At 51.3% G+C, this 19,186-nt stretch overlaps 9 protein-coding genes across 9 annotated transcripts; 3 read left to right on the forward strand and 6 right to left on the reverse strand.

Annotated features, from left to right (window-relative positions):
• Positions 1-2,356: 2,356 nt before the first annotated feature.
• Positions 2,357-3,008, reverse strand: EDD37DRAFT_610902 (nuclear movement protein nudC; the record flags this gene model as incomplete). Its single annotated transcript, XM_062815252.1, has 2 exons — positions 2,357-2,707; positions 2,772-3,008. The coding sequence occupies 2 exons, from the start codon at positions 3,006-3,008 to the stop codon at positions 2,357-2,359; spliced, it is 588 nt and encodes a 195-aa protein (XP_062668365.1).
• A 501-nt stretch (positions 3,009-3,509) lies between these two features.
• EDD37DRAFT_658664 (general substrate transporter) lies at positions 3,510-5,388 on the reverse strand (the record flags this gene model as incomplete). The annotated part of the gene is made up of 6 exons (XM_062818995.1): positions 3,510-3,563; positions 3,624-4,124; positions 4,183-4,587; positions 4,644-4,727; positions 4,781-4,884; positions 4,935-5,388. The coding sequence occupies 6 exons, from the start codon at positions 5,386-5,388 to the stop codon at positions 3,510-3,512; spliced, it is 1,602 nt and encodes a 533-aa protein (XP_062668366.1).
• An 850-nt stretch (positions 5,389-6,238) lies between these two features.
• EDD37DRAFT_475728 (RNA ligase/cyclic nucleotide phosphodiesterase) lies at positions 6,239-7,503 on the forward strand. Its single transcript, XM_062813161.1, has one exon. The coding sequence runs from the start codon at positions 6,366-6,368 to the stop codon at positions 7,158-7,160; it is 795 nt and encodes a 264-aa protein (XP_062668367.1). The 5' UTR covers positions 6,239-6,365; the 3' UTR covers positions 7,161-7,503.
• EDD37DRAFT_635175 (uncharacterized protein) lies at positions 7,491-9,943 on the forward strand. Its single transcript, XM_062816893.1, has one exon. It carries the CDS (start codon positions 7,725-7,727, stop codon positions 9,471-9,473), a length of 1,749 nt encoding a protein of 582 aa, XP_062668368.1. The 5' UTR covers positions 7,491-7,724; the 3' UTR covers positions 9,474-9,943.
• Positions 9,655-11,001, reverse strand: EDD37DRAFT_651756 (uncharacterized protein; the record flags this gene model as incomplete). The annotated part of the gene is made up of 1 exon (XM_062818385.1): positions 9,655-11,001. One exon carries the CDS (start codon positions 10,999-11,001, stop codon positions 9,655-9,657), a length of 1,347 nt encoding a protein of 448 aa, XP_062668369.1.
• Positions 11,002-11,833: 832 nt separating this feature from the next.
• Positions 11,834-12,951, forward strand: EDD37DRAFT_651757 (Fe-Mn family superoxide dismutase; the record flags this gene model as incomplete). Its single annotated transcript, XM_062818386.1, has 3 exons — positions 11,834-11,893; positions 11,969-12,152; positions 12,212-12,951. 3 exons carry the CDS (start codon positions 11,834-11,836, stop codon positions 12,949-12,951), a joined length of 984 nt encoding a protein of 327 aa, XP_062668370.1.
• Positions 12,952-13,712: 761 nt separating this feature from the next.
• EDD37DRAFT_687545 (glucose repression regulatory protein TUP1) lies at positions 13,713-15,485 on the reverse strand (the record flags this gene model as incomplete). The annotated part of the gene is made up of 1 exon (XM_062819942.1): positions 13,713-15,485. The coding sequence occupies one exon, from the start codon at positions 15,483-15,485 to the stop codon at positions 13,713-13,715; it is 1,773 nt and encodes a 590-aa protein (XP_062668371.1).
• Positions 15,486-16,252: 767 nt separating this feature from the next.
• Positions 16,253-17,224, reverse strand: EDD37DRAFT_475781 (ER-derived vesicles protein ERV14). Its single transcript, XM_062813162.1, has 4 exons — positions 16,820-17,224; positions 16,609-16,764; positions 16,477-16,543; positions 16,253-16,420 (listed from the first exon to the last, which is right to left on the reverse strand). The coding sequence occupies exons 1-4, from the start codon at positions 16,918-16,920 to the stop codon at positions 16,328-16,330; spliced, it is 417 nt and encodes a 138-aa protein (XP_062668372.1). The 5' UTR covers positions 16,921-17,224; the 3' UTR covers positions 16,253-16,327.
• A 569-nt stretch (positions 17,225-17,793) lies between these two features.
• On the reverse strand, positions 17,794-18,843 carry EDD37DRAFT_651760 (uncharacterized protein; the record flags this gene model as incomplete). The annotated part of the gene is made up of 1 exon (XM_062818387.1): positions 17,794-18,843. The coding sequence occupies one exon, from the start codon at positions 18,841-18,843 to the stop codon at positions 17,794-17,796; it is 1,050 nt and encodes a 349-aa protein (XP_062668373.1).
• Positions 18,844-19,186: the final 343 nt, after the last annotated feature.

Raw genomic sequence — 19,186 nt, forward strand, 5'->3', positions numbered from 1 at the left:
AGCAAGAAGCAGAGGCGAGTGCATGAGTCTGGAGAGACTGAAGGCCTGACAACACTGATGTTGACAAGAATTGACCATGTTCGTTATCATAGGTCAAACCCACCATAAGGAGTCTTCCTCAGACAGAACCCTCGTCTACCAGGTTTGCTCCCTTTCCTGCTGTCACGCCCAAGCGAATATGCTCCTTCAGCACAGGGCTGCCGCATTCGCAAGCACATATCTCAACCGCCACGTCGTATCACATATGAGAGAGACGCACCCTCACTGACTCCGAGTCCTACTACACAGAGATTATTAGTAGACGAGCTGCAATTGAACGTCCATCTTGTCACCGCTTGGCACTCGTCTTCTTCACCACCACGCCAACGTGACAAGAAGGCTGCAACAATTCTGCCTCACCCCCAGAGACCACACAACAGATATTCCTAATTGTATTGACAAAAAGTGCAAAAATCTGGCGACATAGTAGCTCGAACGCTACTACTATACCTCTTCCTTTCTTTGGCCCGATCTAACGGTACCAAGACCCAGGCAGTAAGGACCCCAAACCTCAGACTGCCCAAGAAGAGGCCCACCAACCAGACCACTGCATAGCCACTGTCATCGATGTGGGGTGTGCAACATAAGTCTGCTGCCATCTTGATCCTCATTTGGGTCTATATGCGATGAATAATTGAGGAAATATAATCTATCAAGAAGGAATTATGGCTGTAAGTGAAGATATAGCATCTTCACTTCACTTCCTTTGATATGACTACCAGAAATATGGGCAGCCGCCAAGACTCGTGGGTGAATACTCCCTAGATCTGACACACTTCCGTGATAGAAACGGTCAAAAGAGACAGGGTCCCTCAGTACAGGCGCTAGCAAGGCTAGGAGACGAGCTACAGCAGCTATGGATGCAGGAAGGAGAACAAAGGGTTGAACCACAAAGGCTGAAATTGAGATGTGTGGCATGAGTGATACCTCTCAACCATGATGGAGGAGAGAAGCTATCTAAATACCTACCAGGAGGTATTTGCTTGTACCTGACAAAGGATACTAAAAAACAAGGAGATAGGAGATCTAGCAACCACCACAACGGACGTGAGGTGGGACGCTGCAGGCTGACATGGGCAATAGATGAGCGAAAGCAAGTGCTGGCATCAGTTCCCGGCAAAGACTTGAGAGTTAAAGCACAACAACACACGTTGTACTTTAGTGGAAGGACGACAAGGCCGTTGTGAAAGCTTTCCGGTCAGTTGATTAGGGAAGTCGTAGGTCAGTAGAGCCAGCCGAGATGTCTCTTCTCGTTAATGAAGAATTCTGGTTCATTCACCTCGACACCTTCGCGTTGACAACCGTTCTGCCTCACCCCACACAACGATAATTCAAGCCACAAAACACGCATAGTTTCCACCAAAAAAAAGAGCAAAGACTTTTCCTACAAACTCCTTTAGGAGGTTGTAGGTAAGTGAAACCAGCCGTACTGGGTTTTTTCGTTACTACGATTACTACGATACTACGAAGGGGGAAAGGGGGAAAGGTCGTTGACCAGGACCTAATCCACTCTGGCATCATCGAGATTTGCTTTTGCATTTCTCTCGGCTTCACTGTGGATTGAAGCAAAATTCTGGCTCTTAAACATATATGTGACAATATACCATTGCTGACCCTTGGCAATGGTAAGGGAGGTGTGGCAGACTGGACAGGGCTGGTCACCGCCTACAGATACGCGCAGACATGATTACCGGGCAGCTTCTGCATACAGTTCTCAAGGCAGTCACCCTTTGATCTGATCCGACCGCGACAACAGCCGTGATGGTTGAGGCTGTATATGAGAGAGTCGCCCATGGATCCAATCAGACCTGTAGATGTACATGAGCTCTATGGCACAGGAAAGTCATAACGGTGACCACTGGGACGCAGAGAATGCTCCATGCAAATCAATGCTGCAAAGGACTTTTGAGCATGCGCCAGAAAAAAGGAGGCATATCGAAACCATTAGCCAATGACCGACGGCAAGGCTGAGATTTAGGGAACATAAATCGACTAGTCCCATTCGAGTAACGTACAGAGAGATCATTCCGAAAGTGAGGCAGAGGAACAACGAACAGCGAATCGAGTATCCTTGAACATCATACCTAGCGTCCGGATCTCTATCTTGATGTTTCGAGCCCTGAAACGCCACGCGATGCCGGCCATCCTAGTGCGGCCAACTGCATCAAACGCAATGCATGCACGCCAGCAGTCATGCAAAGTACTTTTTTCTTCTATCCCCGCATCGTGATCGTCGTGGTAGCACATGAAAACTCATACAAGGTCACCGTACCTTAATTAGTGAGGCCTGACAACAGTCCCGGTCTGTTGGGGAGGCTCAACCCATCTTCGCTTGACTAAAGTCCATTTCAGGATGTTCGGCCATAAACTTCTTCAGAATATCCTGCTTATTCTGTTCGTCACTGGTGGGTTTACCCTGCCTCTTCATCTCCTGGTCGTACATCATTTTCTCGACCATGCCCCTCGTCTCGCCGTCAAGATCGCCCAACTTCGAGTTCTCGGGCACGATCTTGGTGGTGTCGATCTTGGGCGCCGAAGTCACGATATGTGCCCACCAGTACGAACCGGTGCTTTTGGCTAAGTTGATTGCGATCTCTTTGCTGCCGTCTGTTGTCGTCGACAATATCCACGTTGAGTCGTCGACTTGTATTGGGTGTGGGAAGTCGCCCTACAATCATGGATGATCAGTACACCAACGCTTACCATCACGGTCGACCAGTCTGAGTACATACATCGATTATAGGTTCTTGTCCTTTTATTGCGACTTTGATGTGCGTCTTTTTCAGCTCAACGACCAGATCCCGCGCTTTCAAGTTGCCTGGTATGGGCACATTGACGTCTGCTTCCTCGAGTGTTTGGGTCCATCGGTAGGGTAGTTTCGATTGTTCTTCCTCTTCGCGTTGGCGGTCTTCGGCGTCCTTGCGCGCTCGCTCGGACGGGGTCGGTGACGGTTCTCGTGCTTCTGACATGCTGTGCTCGTGGTCTCAATGTGGAATGGGAGGTGGTACGTAGGGGTCGTGTGAGTGCTGGTAAAATATTATGACAATGCAGAGACGAGTGCGGAGAAGCAACAGGCAAGCGTAGAGCATGAGCAGATGGCAAGGCTGCGAGAAATACCGCTGCTCTTAAAGACGAAGATCGCTTGGCATTATGGTTGTTGGAGAAGATTCACGCCGCTCTAGAGCCCTTTTTCTACTTTGTTGCAACTGCAACGAGCCGGGTTGACTCTGCCAAAACCTGTTGAAGTTGACCTGAGATGACACCTGGTTGCGATGCAAGAGATTCCATGGAGTCCCCGCGCGATCCTATCCCTGAGCTTCCGTTTCCTCCAAAAGTCTATAACGAAGTCTGCGCCTATCTGATGAGTTATCATATTGCTTAACCAACTAAGCTCACCGTTGCTTTTACAAAGCTCTTATGACCGACTGTCTTGTGTCAACCTGCTCGTCTTTCCTCCTGCCAATCTATGTTTACATACTTTTCACTAATTCTGTGTCTGGAAAGGTCTCTCCACTGGCTTGACGCTGATGTTTTAGAGTCAGCACGTCCTGGGTAGCTTGTACTCTGCCATTGTCTGCAGTCACCTCAGAGAGGTGGACCTGTGCTTTTGCAAAGTTCCGTGCCGATACTTTCTTCTTGAATAAGAGGTCCAATTCTGCGATTGTCCTATCTTTAGGCTCCGGAACAACGAAGTAGCTAAAAATCAGCCCGAGGAAGCAGCTACCTGCCCAAAAGAATCCTGTCCTTGCCGACCATCCCCAAGCCGTGGGGTTCATTTGATACGGTATGAGGACGTTGGCGACGATGTTGATGACAGCGTAAGTGGCGCGAGCAATCACCACAGATTTGCTTCGGAGAAGGGAAGACGGGATCTCCGAGACCAGCGCGTATGACACAGAGAGGACGGCGGAGTCGGCGATAAAGACGGATGCAAGTAACAAACCGCCAATTGCCCATGAGAGACCTGAGGAGGGCGCAAATGCTAAGCGGACCCCGAGGCCGCCGATGATGAAGAATATCGAGCCTACCGCGATCAGACCATAGTTGAAGAGCGCCCGGCGGCCAATATGGGTCATGGGAACCCACTGCATCGAGTCAGGAAACGACAATCTTTTTGTAAATAGGTGGAACATGCGAGCTTACCGAGAGCACAGTACCGATCAAGCCGAGTCCATATGCGACGATCGACATGTTGAATGCCTGAGTCGTGGGCAGACCGGCCTGCTCGAAGAAGTATGTCACATACGAGCGGAAGGTCGAACCACTGAGGACCTGCATACAATAACAGCCGATCACAATGATTGTTCTGCGGCGATCGGTCCCCCTGAAGCATGCCAGGAAGTGAGTGCCTTTGTTTACTTCGCGTTCATGCTCGGTTGTGAGAGTCATGAGTGCGAGAGTCTTGTCAAGATCGAATGCCACATTTTGGGGTGATGTAAGTCGGCGAAGAGACGTCTTCGCGTCTTCGAGACGATTTTTGCGGACCAGCCACCATGGCGATTCAGGTGCAAGGAAACACCGATGATCAAGGGGATGGGCCAGAACCATCTGGACTTTGATCAGATCGTGGAACTGCATGTAAAGCATGGTACTACTTACTGGACGGCAAAAGGGACACGGTACGCCCATGGGGCTTTCATGTCTAAAACGCCACGGAGTACACCAGAAACAATGAGCTGACCGAGTACCTGCATAGATGTCAGACCTCATTCGTGCGTACTCGGGCAGTTATCTTGCTTACCCAGCAAATGTTCACATAGCTTGTCAGATAACCGCGGAGGCGTGTTGGCATCACCTCGACGGCGTAGACACAAGCCATGGATTGAAACAGGCCGAGTGGGATGCCTAAATTCGATGGTTAGACTCTGGTCAACATGGAAGACGCCATTACCGACCAAGAAGAATTTGCCCAGCCTCCAAAACAGCAAGGCTGGGAGCAAAGAATTGGACGAAAATGAAGCAAGGGACGATGAGCAAAGCCCCAATCATTGTCTTCCGGAACCCGAACCGCTCAGAAAGGTAGCCGCTGAATGAGAGGCCGATAATCTGGCCGACGTTCGATCCTTTGGTGAGGCCGGTTTGCCATGGTGCAGAGATCTGGTATTTACCCTTGCCTAAGGGCTTGCCGTATGCCTCCTGAAACGCTCCTTGAGCGAACAGGGAGCTCATGAGCTTGGTGTCGTACCCGTCCATGACAAGCGCGGTCGACATTAAAATACTCCAGCCAACAGCCTTTGAGTAGAGTTTGATGGCTTGCACAAGACTCGGTTCATGCTCCCGGTTCGTGGCATCCTGGGCATCCGACAGGAGCTCTTGTTGCAGCACCCGACCTCCTGCTGGCTTGTCCATGTTAATGGCGTGTGGTTCTTGCTTGGTCATGGTGCTAGTTTTCTCTGGTTGGGCAACTGACTCTTCCGATAGGTGGTATTTCAATGTAACCTGATGTGTCGAGCCAGTGATGAACAGCAGGTGACTGTCTTGCTGACTGAGAAGAGCTTGATGCATGCTCTGGCGCAAGGGGTCAACCATGTTGCCCTTATATACTATTGTCCACAGAGTCGTGCACATCAGACGTGGAAATTGATATCAAGGACATCAAGAAAGCCTGAGCCGTGTGGCGGCATCTTCTACAAAAACGGTTGGCCTTGGAAGACAGGAGCCGCCCATGACCTCCGCAGGAGCAACCCTAATCGACCCCTTTGGGACTTTCTGTAGCCGACAAGCGCCATATCTCTTCCTTTTGGGCGTTTCGGGTCTAGCGCAAGCCAAAGTGAAGGAGAAGGCGAAAGTCAACGGGGAAGAACCGCGCAAAAGTCGTGGCTGACCCACGTGCTGGGATCACTCCACAGCTGCCACATCCTGCTCTTATTGGGCCTTGGGTGAGTTCGACATGCTGCAACCAATAAGGGAATGAAGCATCAACGCAAACATTTCTATCATGATTCACGAGGGCCGGCAGATTATCCAGGGCGACTCGCTAAAGCTGATCAAGGCACATCCTGTAGGGTTCCAGCACGTTTTCACTTTCGCTGCGAGACGAGCTTGATCGGCAGTGGGCATCAAAAGGTTTGAGAGTGGACTGATGGTCAAAGCCGCATCAATTCTCGGCTGCGCAATTCGAGAACGAGTGACCTGAATGTTGTTCAAGAGTGATGAAGAGAATCCACTTCATCCGTGCTGGAGTCTCGACTACATAATGTGGCCTGCCCACTTTGTACTGAGGTTTTGGTCTTACTTCTCGCCTCATTGACCCAATCGACTCACCTTTGACAACATTTCCAACAGAGTGTTGAGTCCTCCCATCAAATAACAATTTCGCCTACATCATGGCGGTCTCCGTCAGTACAGTCAACGACGTTCCGGCCGCGCCGAGGGAACGCGGCATCGAGAACGTCGGACGGCATTCTGATCAACAAGAACAACGTATCGAACCTGTCCCTAGGGAAGATTTCCCCCACCAACGATACCCGCGCTGGATCGGCCACAAATTCGAGCCTGACGGCTGTTTGCTCCCATTTCCTGGACATACAATCATTTGCCATCTACCTCAAAACAGCTCGTTGTATCATGAGTTGCTATCACTCCATGACAAACTGCGGCGACAGGACTTTGCCTCATGTTATGTCCTCTTGCCACCATCAAGCTGGCATATGACTGTGTATGAAGGCGTCTCGGACCAAATACGCAAGCGCAAGTGCTGGCCAGGAGAATCCGCACTCGACGCAACCCTGGAAAGTTGCACAACACTGGTTAGGGAGAAGCTTGCAAGCTTTGACCTGGGAAGCGAGCCACCATTTCGGATGACAATAGCTGGATGCGAGCCACTGGAAGATGGTATAGCCTTGAAGGTCGTGCCAGCAAACCTCGATGAGGAAAGAAGACTTCGCGGCCTTCGTGACCGATTATCGAAACTTCTTCTCATGCGCCACCCGGGCCATGACACCTACTCCTTCCATGTTAGCCTAGCATATATGTTGCGTTTCCTTGGTCAGAAGGATCATGAGGCTATTTCCGCCTATTTGCAAAACCACCTAGACAAGCTGCCAAAGGTGTTCGAGCTTGAGGCTCCCGAGTTTTGTATCTTTGACGATCTGTTCGCTTTCCAACGGGAGCTGTATTGAGAAAGCAGAGCTAGAGGACCGCAGCTTGAGGGGGCTCATCACATGGACAATAGCTGCCAAGAGCACAGAAAGCTTCACGATATATTCCCGGTCAATCCTGCAGAAGCAAGATCCGGGACGCAGCTGGTCCCCAAAGTAAACCCACTTGGTTCCGTCCTTTCTGCATAATGAAGTATACGGGTGTGACAGCGCTCCGTGAGGAGAAGGGGCTTCCGGATTGTGGTAATTGTATAATAATGCTAAGTGCTAAAATGGTTCAATGTATATCGTCATCGTACCTGTTGGTACCTGCCAATCAGCGGAGGGGTAACAAGCACGCGCGACCTCAGGAACATCCTTCCAAACTCCATGGATTGATAGCATATCGGACTGATGCACTGCTTACCCAAGAGTCGCACCAAGTCGCATTGTTGCAACTCCTTCACACTGCTGTCGAGGTCGAGAACAACGAGCATGTCGATGCTGCTTGCTTTTTGTGTCCAGATTGATGCCTATGGAGCTTGAGATACGGGACTCGCATTGAATACCGTCCCAACTCTTTGCTCTGCAGACCAAATCAACATTATGATCTTAAAGACGCCCCTCGACACTCCTAGGCCTGTCGGGCCACCGGTCGGCATCGCCAATTCGCCTGTTCGACGACAGAGAAATTTCTCACACCGTACAAAGACAGGCTGTCTCACCTGCAGATGCAGGAAGAAGAGGTGTGATGAGCAACGACCGGACTGCCGCAACTGTGTACAGTTGCAGCAAACATGCAGGTGGTCCGCAACTTCTCGCCCGAATGCATCACCTCTAGAAGCCGAGATGCCTGCCTTCCCGTTTTTACCAGCTCCCTCTCCACTTGTGTTCCATGAACAATCCTTCTTTCTTGGAGAGACATCTGCTCCTAGTCAGAATTCCAGCAGAGAGATCGTCAGCCAGCCGACCCAAAGTCCTCCAAGCCCATTCCGTCTGTCTACTGGCCCGAGTCGCTATGGGTCTACACCCCTTCCTCCCCAACCTCCAGACTTCGACGGCCTGAGGTCCCCGTCGGCAGTATCATTGATGACTTCACAAGACATCTATCTGTGCACAACTATTGATCTGATGGCAGCAACTCAGATTCCACTTCAGCCGTCGTTCACTTACTTTGTTCAAGAGGTAAACCCTCCGATAATTTCGGACTTCGACCATGTGAACTGGGCCAGAGCAAAAATGCATCTTGCGGAGCTTGGGAGCCGCATCAAGGCTATAGAAGCAGCTATCTTGGCAGTTCAAGCACTCTACAAGGCTCAAAGCAACGGTTTGCCTACAACACATTCCTTGTCACTTTACCAGGCAGGAATGCTTGCCTTTGAAACAGCCATGAAAGACCACGCCGAGGTCTTGGACAACATCTTCGCAGCAGCATTCTTATTGTGCTTGTTTGAGATGGTACTACCGGAGGAAACAGGTTCCGTCTTTGGCAATCTGGGGAGCTTATTCCTCACAAGGCTCGCGACATGGTCAGCACCAGGACACCTCTCATTGAGGATTGGAGCCTGGCTGACTTTGTGCCATGCATCGGCGAGACGCGGTGGGAATCCTGGAATACTCTCCGATGCCGTGAAGTCCCACATCCCCAACTATGGAACAGAGGCTCCCAATCTCCCCATGCTGGACAACTATAACGACGCACCTACGTCTGTCTACGATATCATTAGTGCCCCCATCTTTGCGTTCTTCCTGGAGTTGCAGAAGATTTCCGCTCAAATAGCCAACTTGAGCCACTACCACCGGTCACGAATGACCAGTGCCGATCAAGAAGAAGTCGCAGTACTCATGGCAGATTTGAAGGCGCAGATGGGTGCGCTCTGGCAGGCCAGACCCAGCCTTATGCAACTCCAAGCCGACGTCCTGCGGTCTCTTTTCTGTGGCGCAGTCGCGGAGCCCCTGATCACGCTAATTGGCATCACTACCGCGGCCTACTGGACCGAGATCGTCGAGTATGGGCGTACGCCGAGCGACCCACCCCTGGCGTCCCCCGAAGCAAAGCATGCGATGAATCAAATTCGCGATATCGTGGATGGCAACACGAATGGTTATACCGCTGGCAAGCTCAATTCCGGCTACCTCCGCCCATTGCTCTTGTACGCCATCGAAAGCGTCAACCCTGCTGATGTTCAATGGGCAGTGGAACGGATCAAGCAGATCAGAAACCCAATCAGTCGGAGTGACTTCTTCGCGACGTTTGCAGAGTCTCATGCAGAGGCGCAGAGCAGTAAAGGCCGTCGCGTCACGACCAAGTACTTCTGCTATCAGACCTTTGGTGTGGCTCCGCCTTTCTTATGAATCTGGTCTAGGATCTCAAATCGAGCAAATTGGGATTGTGGTGGGTGCATTAAAATTTGGATTAACCTCCGACTGTACATGCTCGTCAGAGTAGCGACAGTAATCAGCGCAGCGCTATATGCCATCTCAAAGAAAGTGCCCATCGCTCAAAGTACAAAGACAGTAGACAATCAATGATCAATTACGTTCGGTTCCTGCCGTACCCATTCGGTATCTTCGGTACAGCCGGCGTACCGTGATCCTCTCTTATGGGGTCTGGAAACCCAGCTTCATGCAACATCTCAGTGAACGTGGTGGTCGGCCTGCTCTGCTCCTCAGTGCCCTCAGGACGAACTCGTTTCGGCGGCGTCCAGCCAGTAGGTTCGTAGCGCGCTGGCGTGAGCGTCTGTGCTTGCTGCTCATCGTTTTCGGACAGCGACGAGACGCCTGAGTACGTACTCACACCTCTCTCCTTTTTAGTGGGAAGAATGCTGTTCGAGGTGTCAGCCGGGTTGCTGGTAGGGGGAGGTGACTGGAACGGACTGCCCATGTTTGTAGCTTGAAATCTCTGCGCAGCCATGCCCCGTAGAGGCGCAATGTGTGAAGGCACAGGCATCACCACGCCCGTGCCGCTGGGCGGTGAATACACGCGGATACTCTCGGAGCTGAGCTCGTGGGCGAGTCTGCGCTCCGGTGTCACAGGCAGGTGAGCGGCGGGGATGTTATTGGGTACAGGCGGTGTCGGCATTTTCCAGTGACTTTCCGCCGGGCTGGTGATCTGGGAGTTTGTGGAGAACATGGATTTCGCGCGGTCGGTGGTCTTGCGAAGAAAGTCGGTGCGTAGACCGCCGGAGTCGAGGGGGATGGGGTCGGAGATAGTGGGTTTGTAGACGGATGAGCCTGTGGAGTTGCGAGAGGTTGGTTTGCGGTGCCGACCTGAGCAAATAACCCAGGCGAGCATCATGAATGCCCCGATGAACATTCCGGGAAAGAACCCCGCTAGAAAGACACCGACTGGGAATCTGTTGCATGTAGATTCAGCGGCTGAGGATGAAGAGCTCACGCCTGTGGAGAGTGGGGTTGATGTGGCTGTTGTGCTGCTGGTTGATGTTGCAGTTTTGGAAGCTGTTGAGGAGGTTGCGGATGAAGTAGATGATGAAGTTGAAGAGGTAGAGGTATTGTTCTTTCCTTCAATGCTGGTGTTGGCAATGAGCTGGCAGATTGGTGATTGCGAAGATGTGACGCATTCGTAGCCGAAGGGGCAGCATGACGAGCCACATGTCGGCAGTTTATCTCCTAATCTTGTTGTGAATATGGCTGCGTTGGGGTTTGAGGTCAGATTCTGAGTTTGGATGTCGCAGGTTATGGTCTGGATGGTGGCGCAATTGGATGTATCTGGGCAGCAGAGGCCCGAGGACGAACTGTCCAGAGATATGCAGTTGTCTCCTGAAGGACAGAGGAAATTGCTGGGTAGCTTTGGGTCAACGGTCGCTGAACATGACACGGAGTTGGCTCGTCTGGCGAGCGTGGAAAAAGATGTTCCGGACATGGTGTCCGCTTCGAGAGCGGACGTTGAAGATATAATCGTGGTCGCGAGCCATAGTAGGCGCAAAGTAGATGTACTTGATAGAGGTCTCATGATGATCAAACTTGAAGGGCGTATAGAATGCCAAATTGGACAGCGAGAGAAGCAAACACAAGCAGAGTAAGAAACGGTAGAGTGTCAAGTATGCGTTCTGGTCACCAGGACCATCACCCGCGTGGCCTTGGTGCCAAAATAGAGATAGGCACAAAGAAGGATATTGAAGGCTTTGACAGAGTGGACAAAGAGACAGAGAGACTTCACCTTTGACAAACGCACAAAGAACAAACCTGAGTCGAGACCCGGCCTCGTTATAGGGCATTGTTTAAGGCGTACCTGTTCGAGACTTACCGTGTGTTCGTGAAAAATCATTCTCTTGGACCATAGATATCCGGAGGCTATGAGTATGCAGATGGAAGTTGAAAAAGGCTCCGAGAATAGCCAGTGGCTTGCCGCTTGGGGGCGGCTTGCGCGACCTTGTGATCTGCGGGAGGTGTAATGCTGCACTCAAACAGTCATAAAGACGTGAACAATTGGTTGTCGACATCTGGAAGAGATCTGACACGAGTAGATGGAGTGTGAGAGAAGAGAGAGTGGCGGCGACGTTTCAGACGCGAGGCTCAGCAGAATCATGGAGCTTCATGATTGGCTACAATTCAACAGCATGACACTATTCCGTTTTCGGCAACTGCGGCCATTGCAAGACAGAAATTTGGGCAATTCGACATTCGACATTGACATTGCATAGTCCACCACAAAACAGTCAGGCAATGAGGCTGGACTGCTCTATACTCCGTTCATGATCATACGACCCGCGACGAGGCCGCAGACGGTCCTGCGAGCTGTCGTCAACCAAGCTGTACGCACAAGCTTTCTCCAACTCCAAGACACATACGAAGAAGCCATTCACTGACATTGCTCTCCGGACGAATAGTCTCCCCTTCTCTCTCGATCGCAGCGTCGATGCAAACACAGTCCAGCAGAATGGGCAGATAGACAGAGACAAGAGAGGTTCACCCAGCGTGGCGTTCCTGGTTTCCTCTCCGCGAAGACATACCAAGAGACCTATGCAAAGTACACCAAACATTTATGTGACAAGTTGAATGAGTACACACAAGGTACGATTGTATCCGAAATCTTTGCAAATAGGAGGACATAGTCTAACAATCTCCTGCAGGCACCGCCGACGAGTCACACAGCGCACACGATCTCCATGCCATCTGCTCGCACAAACCGGAACGAGCAGCCCTCTACAACCATGCCGCAATGGCAATCCACACGCATTTCTTCTGGGAAGCTCTGACGGACAGCGAAGACCCTCTAGACCGAAAGCCGGGCAACTACACATCACGTTCAATAGAGATGGACTTTGAATCACTCGACCACCTCCGGACCGAATTTCTCGAGGTCGCGGACGCCATGTTCGGCAATGGCTTCGTGTGGCTGATGAAGCCCAAGACGCCCGGCGGACTGAAGATCTTGGCCACATATAACGCGGGCAGCCCGTACTCGGTCGCAGCTCCGCGCCGAGACGACCGCAACATGGCCACGTACAACGGTCGACAGGTCGGCACGGATTTACTCAATTCTGGCATGAATGCCGACAGCCTAGGGCCCGGAGGTGGACGATATGCAGGATCCTTCGGCAACTTCAGTTCGGCACGGGCAAATCTATTCGTGGGAGCGTTGGACGCTGAACCCATCCTGTGTGCCAACGTCTGGCAGCACCAGTGGTTACCTGATTATGGCATGTTCGGCAAGCGCGAGTACCTGACGGCGTGGTGGGACAGTATCGACTGGAAGATGGTCGAGAGCCGGCATAACCATGTTGAGTGGGAGCAGGATCGCAGAGTCAACAGATCGCGCGGCAGGCAACAATATACTGGTTTAACGGCCGCGGTTCAAGGGGGTTTGTAAAGAGAAAGCTTTTGTACAGACACCGCACGATTCTTGCGTAAGCACTTCTTGAGAGTGGTGGTGATGTATTAATACAACGGCGATCGCGGCTATGTAGACCACATCAAAAGAGAAAATTCTCAGTCATCTTCACTTCTTTATGGATTGAAAAATGGCTATGGAAAGCGCCGGTATTCCGTTTCAAGGAGCTTTGTCTTCGAAGACCATGAATCGACTCTCGGTCTGTCCCATACGCTGATTCCGTATCATGCAGCGATTCTGATAGTCCCAGCGCACTGCAAAGGTGAAGTAGCGTCTCGGTTCCACCCGGGCGTATCCGTCTCGCTGTGCTTGATGATCTCGCCAGTGCCGGAACTACTGCCTCGTGCCAGAAAGGCGAGAGCCAGAGAGAGCCGACCAAAAGGTGTGGAGCAGCCAGACTTCCCACACAAAATGATTGGCAGCACAGGTAGAAACCGAGGCACATTCCCTTCCTACGCATGCTGTCGTCGTGCGCACAGATGCCACGATACCAGTAGCAAGTGGCATCGATACTCCAAACTCATGATCAGTAACTCATGGTGACCAGGACTGTGTACTGCCACCTGATGTATGAGTCCGGTGCGAGAACGCGTTTCTGATCCTCTGCGCACAGACGTTCTGACGCCGAAGCAAGGAAGAATGAACCCTGCTCCCTCAATCCCTTCGGCCATCAAGCCAGACTGATTCCACATCAGCTCAGCAATCGTAAAGTCATCTGCAACACAGCACAAGAAACCCGCTCAATCCCAATACCTGATAACCCCATCCAATCCACCAGTAGCAACCTTACTACTTTCCTGCTGGTGCCACGCCACGCAAGTAACAGCCCCAGACCCATCCCCACCAGCCTGTACCTTATGCCACATCTTCCCCGTCTTCCAGTCCCAGAAACAGACATACCCGCCTGAATCGCCTGACGCCACAATCCCACCATCGGGACTGATCGCCACATCAATCGCATACCCACTGGTATTCATGCCCCTGAACCCCTTCTTGCGGTTCTGCCGGAACTTATCGCCCGCAGCATAAACCACGATCTGATTGTCCGCGCTCTGGAAAGCGACGTACTTCCCCGAAGGATGCGGACAGGACCGGACGAGGGCATACATGGACGGATCGGCGATGAATTTGATCGGTACTGGGATACCGTACTCCCACGCCCTCAAACTTTTATCGTCAGACGTCGAGATGAATCTGCGCCCTTCATCCACAAAGGTCAAGGTATTGATGGGGCCGAGATGGTGGTCGTATTCCTGTACAAGTTCACCGGACCGGGTGTCGAATTGTACAATCTTCTTGTCGTTCATGCCTGCGATGAATTCGTTGCCATCAGGGTGGAAACGTAATGTATGTGGTGTCTTGCCTGTGGTGAATCGTGATATGCATTTCCCTGTCTCAGTGTCCCATAACTTCATCTGGCGGTCGTAAGACGCCGAAAGAAATGTCCGGCCTGTCGGGTGGAAATCGGTATCGGTGATGGACTTGTTGTGTCCTGAGAATGTGCGGAGAAGGGTGCGATCGTGGTGGGCGTCCCACAGCGCGATTTTGGCGTCGGCGGAGGATGATAGCAAGAGATGTGAGGATTTGGGTATGAAGCGTAGTGTGGTGATGGGTTTCGTGTGGTATTTGTAGACGTGAATGAGTTTCTTGGGGTGGTAGTTCTGTGTCGAGCCAGGCTCTTTGCGCAGGTCGATGTCCAGATCTTGAGGGACGTGCATATATGTGCGGCCTTGGTAGTCCAACTCGGAGGCACCATGAAACTCGGTGGTTTCTGCGACACTCGAGTCCTCTGAATATGCGGTGGCTTCCTTTGGTGGTGCTGGTAGAGGTGCTGATGCGACACCTTCCTCCACCCATTCTTCGTCCGATGCCAGTTCTTGGTCGGCCATGGCTTCGGCCTGTTCATACGCAACATCGTCGCTTTGATATTTCGCCCAAGGACCCAGGTATGCGCCGTCACCATCGACAATACTGCTGTCGCCTTTCTTCTGTCTCTTGGTTCTTATAGCCGCACTTTCCTCTTTCGAGTGACGTAGCTGGACCACATCCTTTCCACCATACTTTGCGACAGCGGACTGGTTCCCGACATAGGCGCCGTTCAGGCTGGGGTCTTTCGTGTAACCTAGACTCTGGAATGTTCGGTGCTGAGTTTTGAATGTCGCTTCCGACATGCTCATCTCCTCTGCGTTTCCCGTAAGGACATTCTTGCGCTTCAGGACGTTTCCAGTCGACGATTTGAACGGGTTGGCGGGGCCTTGAGAAGGACGAGAGAGGTTCTCGTATGTCGCGTTATAGGTGAGAGCGTTACTGGTGGGGTTTGCCAGCATAATCTGCATCTCAGACGCATCCTGTATGTTGTTAGATGGACCAGCACGTTGTTCCGAGAGCGAAGACCAAACCTCTGTCGATACATCTGGCGCCGCATTTACAGCCAGAGGCATGGCCGATGTCGGCTTCGTGTTGGGAGTCTCATCCTCGCTAGACTCGTAGCCCGTTCCTAATAAGGCGGACATGGTGTTGGGTATATGCGGAGACCGCACGACAAGAGACGATCGAAGTCTGCAAGGTGTTACATGTACCGCACGAGAGTCACTGCACTTTGCGTTGTCGACAGCCAAGGCCTAGAGAAAAATTGCTCGGCCTACCTTCCTAAAATGTTTGATAGAGGCAAAACTCAGCCTTATCAGCGGCATTGTGTCCAAGGTGATGGCACTCGAAGGGCTATAGCGATAGAAAGATTTCAAGTCCTTCCGATCGAGAGGTTCAGGACTGGTTTACCTGGTAGGCAGCCCTCAAAGGGTTGAAGCTAGGCTTGGTGAGGGAATTGAAACATATGCACAGGGTTTGCAGGTTAAGGCAGAGCAATGTGACATATCGCAGTAGGGGTTATACTATCAAAAATCCAATACTCTAGCATTCATACGAGCTCGAATCGTCACACAAATCCATGCTCTTCGAACTCTGCTGCCATACCACTCAAAGCCCATCAAAGGCCCCTCCTCGCAGGCTCCAACCTGTGACATGGACCAACCTATCCAGGCCATTTCCCTTCACCATGTCAGTGGTGCTCCATTTCCCCGTCGCTCACGTAGAGGCACCCGCTGCAACCCACTGGTGGGTGTTCAGAGTCGGGAGGCATAGTAGTCGACACACGGTCCACCTGTTGTCGTCCCACAGATGTTCTTCCTACATCATTTACGGCTAGTGGGAACGTTCTAGTAAGTAATTCCTTCTCTTTATTATAGGTTGATGCTCCAAGATTCTGTGACACCTGGTTTGGTCCCAGACCCAATATGCGTAATGCTCTTCAAGAATAGCTGCCATGTTTCATTACGTTCGAGACTTCGCCACGCAGTCAGTTCGACTCATCCTTAATGAGCGCAACGATCATGCTGTAAAGATAGAAGAAGAACATGACCAGGTGGAAGCCGAGTTTGATGAATGATTCCTAGGCAAACTGTGTTAGAGACTCTTCTCCGATAAATCCTTGTTGATGTCTCGTACCTTCTTGTGGACGTTCAGCTTCCTGAAGATTTCCGTGGCATCCAGCAAATGCTGGTTTTCAAAGATCCTGCAAGTGTATTTTATGTCAGCCACTTGGTCCTTGTCTACTCAGTGCGTTTGGGAGCCACCCACTTCTTAGCATTCCATGCCAGGAGAGGCAGATTCAACAATATTGCTAGCCAGTATCCATTCACAATGAAGAGGAATGTCAGGAAAGCGTGGACGGCAGCTTCGGGGACAATGTAGGTGTTGAGGCGGTTGCAGAGGTCGATAGGGTTGATATAGTCACTGTTGAGAGCATATCAGCAGGCGACGGATCAAGCTCCATCCTCTTGAGACTTACCATTCCAGATCGCTGTACATGATGGTGAAGAAGACTTGCAGGAACAGGTTGACGGCATTTATCAGCACGGCGAGCAGGTATAACCATGCCTCGCCCGACATTTTGAATGTTGTCCTTGACTGCGCAGGCCGGAAGATAAGAGTATTGAGGGCTTAAAGAAGCAGAACTTTCAAGGATTCGCCGTTGGAAGCTTCGTCCACAGGCGAATACAATCTGCGCAGATTGCCAGAGGGGATAGTGCAGCCTTACGTCGGTCGAATTGAGATAGCTTTAGTTGGTATTTCGAGCAGCAGCAGCAACAAGTTCGAGGTTGGGAAGCCGTTCGATTCCAATCGTGTGGGAGTGTTTAGAAGACAAAAGTATTGTCGAATGCGACCAGACTGCTGTACTTTGTAACAATTGCGTGAACAGGCTGCTATGAGTATGTGGAAGGTGGCAGTTTGCAATTGCAGGGAATGAGATCAGTTTAGTTTAGTGGGGAGAGCGATTTGTTGGCGGGAGAAGCTGCAAGCGCAAAGCAACTCTGGTTCAAAGCTGCCCTGCCCGGCGCTGGGTATTCGGCGCCCTGGCCTTGTGGATAGAAATTCAACCGACGTCACATGCTTGTGCTTTTTGAGAGTCTCCCGGGCTCATTTCATCCGACTTTCGCTATGAAGTCCAGAGTATCCGAGCCTGGTGGATGAGCATGATTGAATTGTAAAAATCGGTTTCATTTTGTTCGTAATACGTGTTGTATACGCTGACAGCGCTCTGGTATCCTCATGGAAGTGATCCAGCGCCGGGATCGAACATGATCCTTGTGTATCCTTTCTAGCATGAATCTCAACCTCGTAAACCCCTGTCCATATAACCACGCGGATCTACACCTAATGCGTTGTTGCAATGTATCCCTGGGTATCATCGAAGAATATCAGTAGGTCACATAGGCTACACATTGAGCCCAACAAACTCCATAATCAAACGGCGTATCGTCTTCATGCTACCTCTGTCCCTGTGCGTAATCCAAGACCATCAGGAAATCTTAACGCATTCTGACATGGTTGCCCACAATCGAATGTGAGATGGAACTCCCTCGATTGTTCGATGGCCCACAACTGTTGTTGAAGCACCGGGTTATGTCCAAACGTATCGAGGCCCCCACGTTGCTCGACCATAGTCCGTAGCGCATCTCTATGGACCTGTACCTCAGAAGATTGCCCAAAGTCGGCCGTATATGCAATCAACAGGAGAACTGCCTGGATGTTGGCATCAGAGCTTGCATGGCCAGCCGTCTGAAGACGATTCCACAGAAGATTCGTTCCTCTTCCAAGATGCGACTGTGCATCAACCTGGTCCTGAGGGTTCGACTGCAGCGTCCATCGCAGGCCGTAAATGTAAGCAAGTAGGAAATGTCGTGGAGCTTCGTGCTCTCGCATGAAAGTCATCGCTGATTCGAGCACGTTCCGATTCCGATAGTGCGAGCAAAACGTGTTACTGTCTGGAGGAACGATATCATTAGTATCGATGTGCCAACCGTGCACGAAACATCTAGAAAGCTCTGGAGGGCACTCACAAAATTGCAAGACTGTATCATCCACAGAGATCGCGGGGCTGGGCGTCAATGGGGTGTCTTCGCCGACAGTCAAAGAGCTGAATTGAGTGGCAGATATGTCTGACTCCTGGTCTGTTTGATTGCTGGACGAGCGGCTAGGCAAGTCAGGCCTTTCTGACCCGGATCGTGTAGGTGAAATCGAAAGAGAACTGTTCGCGCTGCTGGTTGAAGATGTCGTAAGTTCGTTTTCTAACATAGGAGGGCGTCTGCCCCACTCGAGGTAACGGCTTTGACTTGAGCGACGGAGGAGTCGTGAGCGTGCATCTCGACGTTGCGCAGCTGAGTGATATGCCGTGTGCCTCTGGATGGCACTCCTGACGTTGGGATCCTGGCTGTCGACAAACTCTACCAGGTTCGGAGGTCGTGTACTGGGACTCCTCCTCCCTTCACGCCTTGAGTTATCCTCTTGGGCTGTATCACCACTTGATGACATGTAGCGCGGGTAGTGTACGTGGTAACTGTACAGTTAGGACGCTTGAACGAGAGAATAGGAAGGTAAGATTGTTTGCACCAGAACATTTTCACTGCCTGGTCAATGTTGCGAGGTGACACATTTATCGCCAGGTCATGGTGTGATGAGGTTGATGTGGAAAAGAATTTTCCTCGACAGCGAGCCCATGGACCAGTCAGGTATGTGAGGAATGGCTCGATGTTATATTGTTATAAATTTGCTTGAAGCGAAACCAAGAAAGGAATAAGGCCAATCCACTGGTGGGGGGGCTGGCCCACGGAGGCAGACATCCCAGACCTTGATATAGGAATCTCGGAAGGCAATA

This window comes from Exophiala viscosa (assembly GCF_022695815.1).
Source record: "Exophiala viscosa unplaced genomic scaffold EDD37scaffold_8, whole genome shotgun sequence".
Lineage (NCBI taxonomy): Eukaryota > Fungi > Ascomycota > Eurotiomycetes > Chaetothyriales > Herpotrichiellaceae > Exophiala > Exophiala viscosa.

Excerpts from the sequence above, each read along its gene's own strand:
- EDD37DRAFT_475781 (XM_062813162.1), bottom strand. The coding sequence starts at position 16,920 with ATGTCGGGCGAGGCATGGTTATACCTGCTCGCCGTGCTGATAAATGCC. Across the intron at positions 16,765-16,819 it reads ATGTACAGCGATCTGGAATG|TGACTATATCAACCCTATCG; the intron begins GTAAGTCTCAAG and ends TGCTCTCAACAG. Across the intron at positions 16,421-16,476 it reads AGCTGAACGTCCACAAGAAG|GAATCATTCATCAAACTCGG; the intron begins GTACGAGACATC and ends CAGTTTGCCTAG.
- EDD37DRAFT_635175 (XM_062816893.1), top strand. The coding sequence starts at position 7,725 with ATGATCTTAAAGACGCCCCTCGACACTCCTAGGCCTGTCGGGCCACCG.
- EDD37DRAFT_475728 (XM_062813161.1), top strand. The coding sequence starts at position 6,366 with ATGGCGGTCTCCGTCAGTACAGTCAACGACGTTCCGGCCGCGCCGAGG.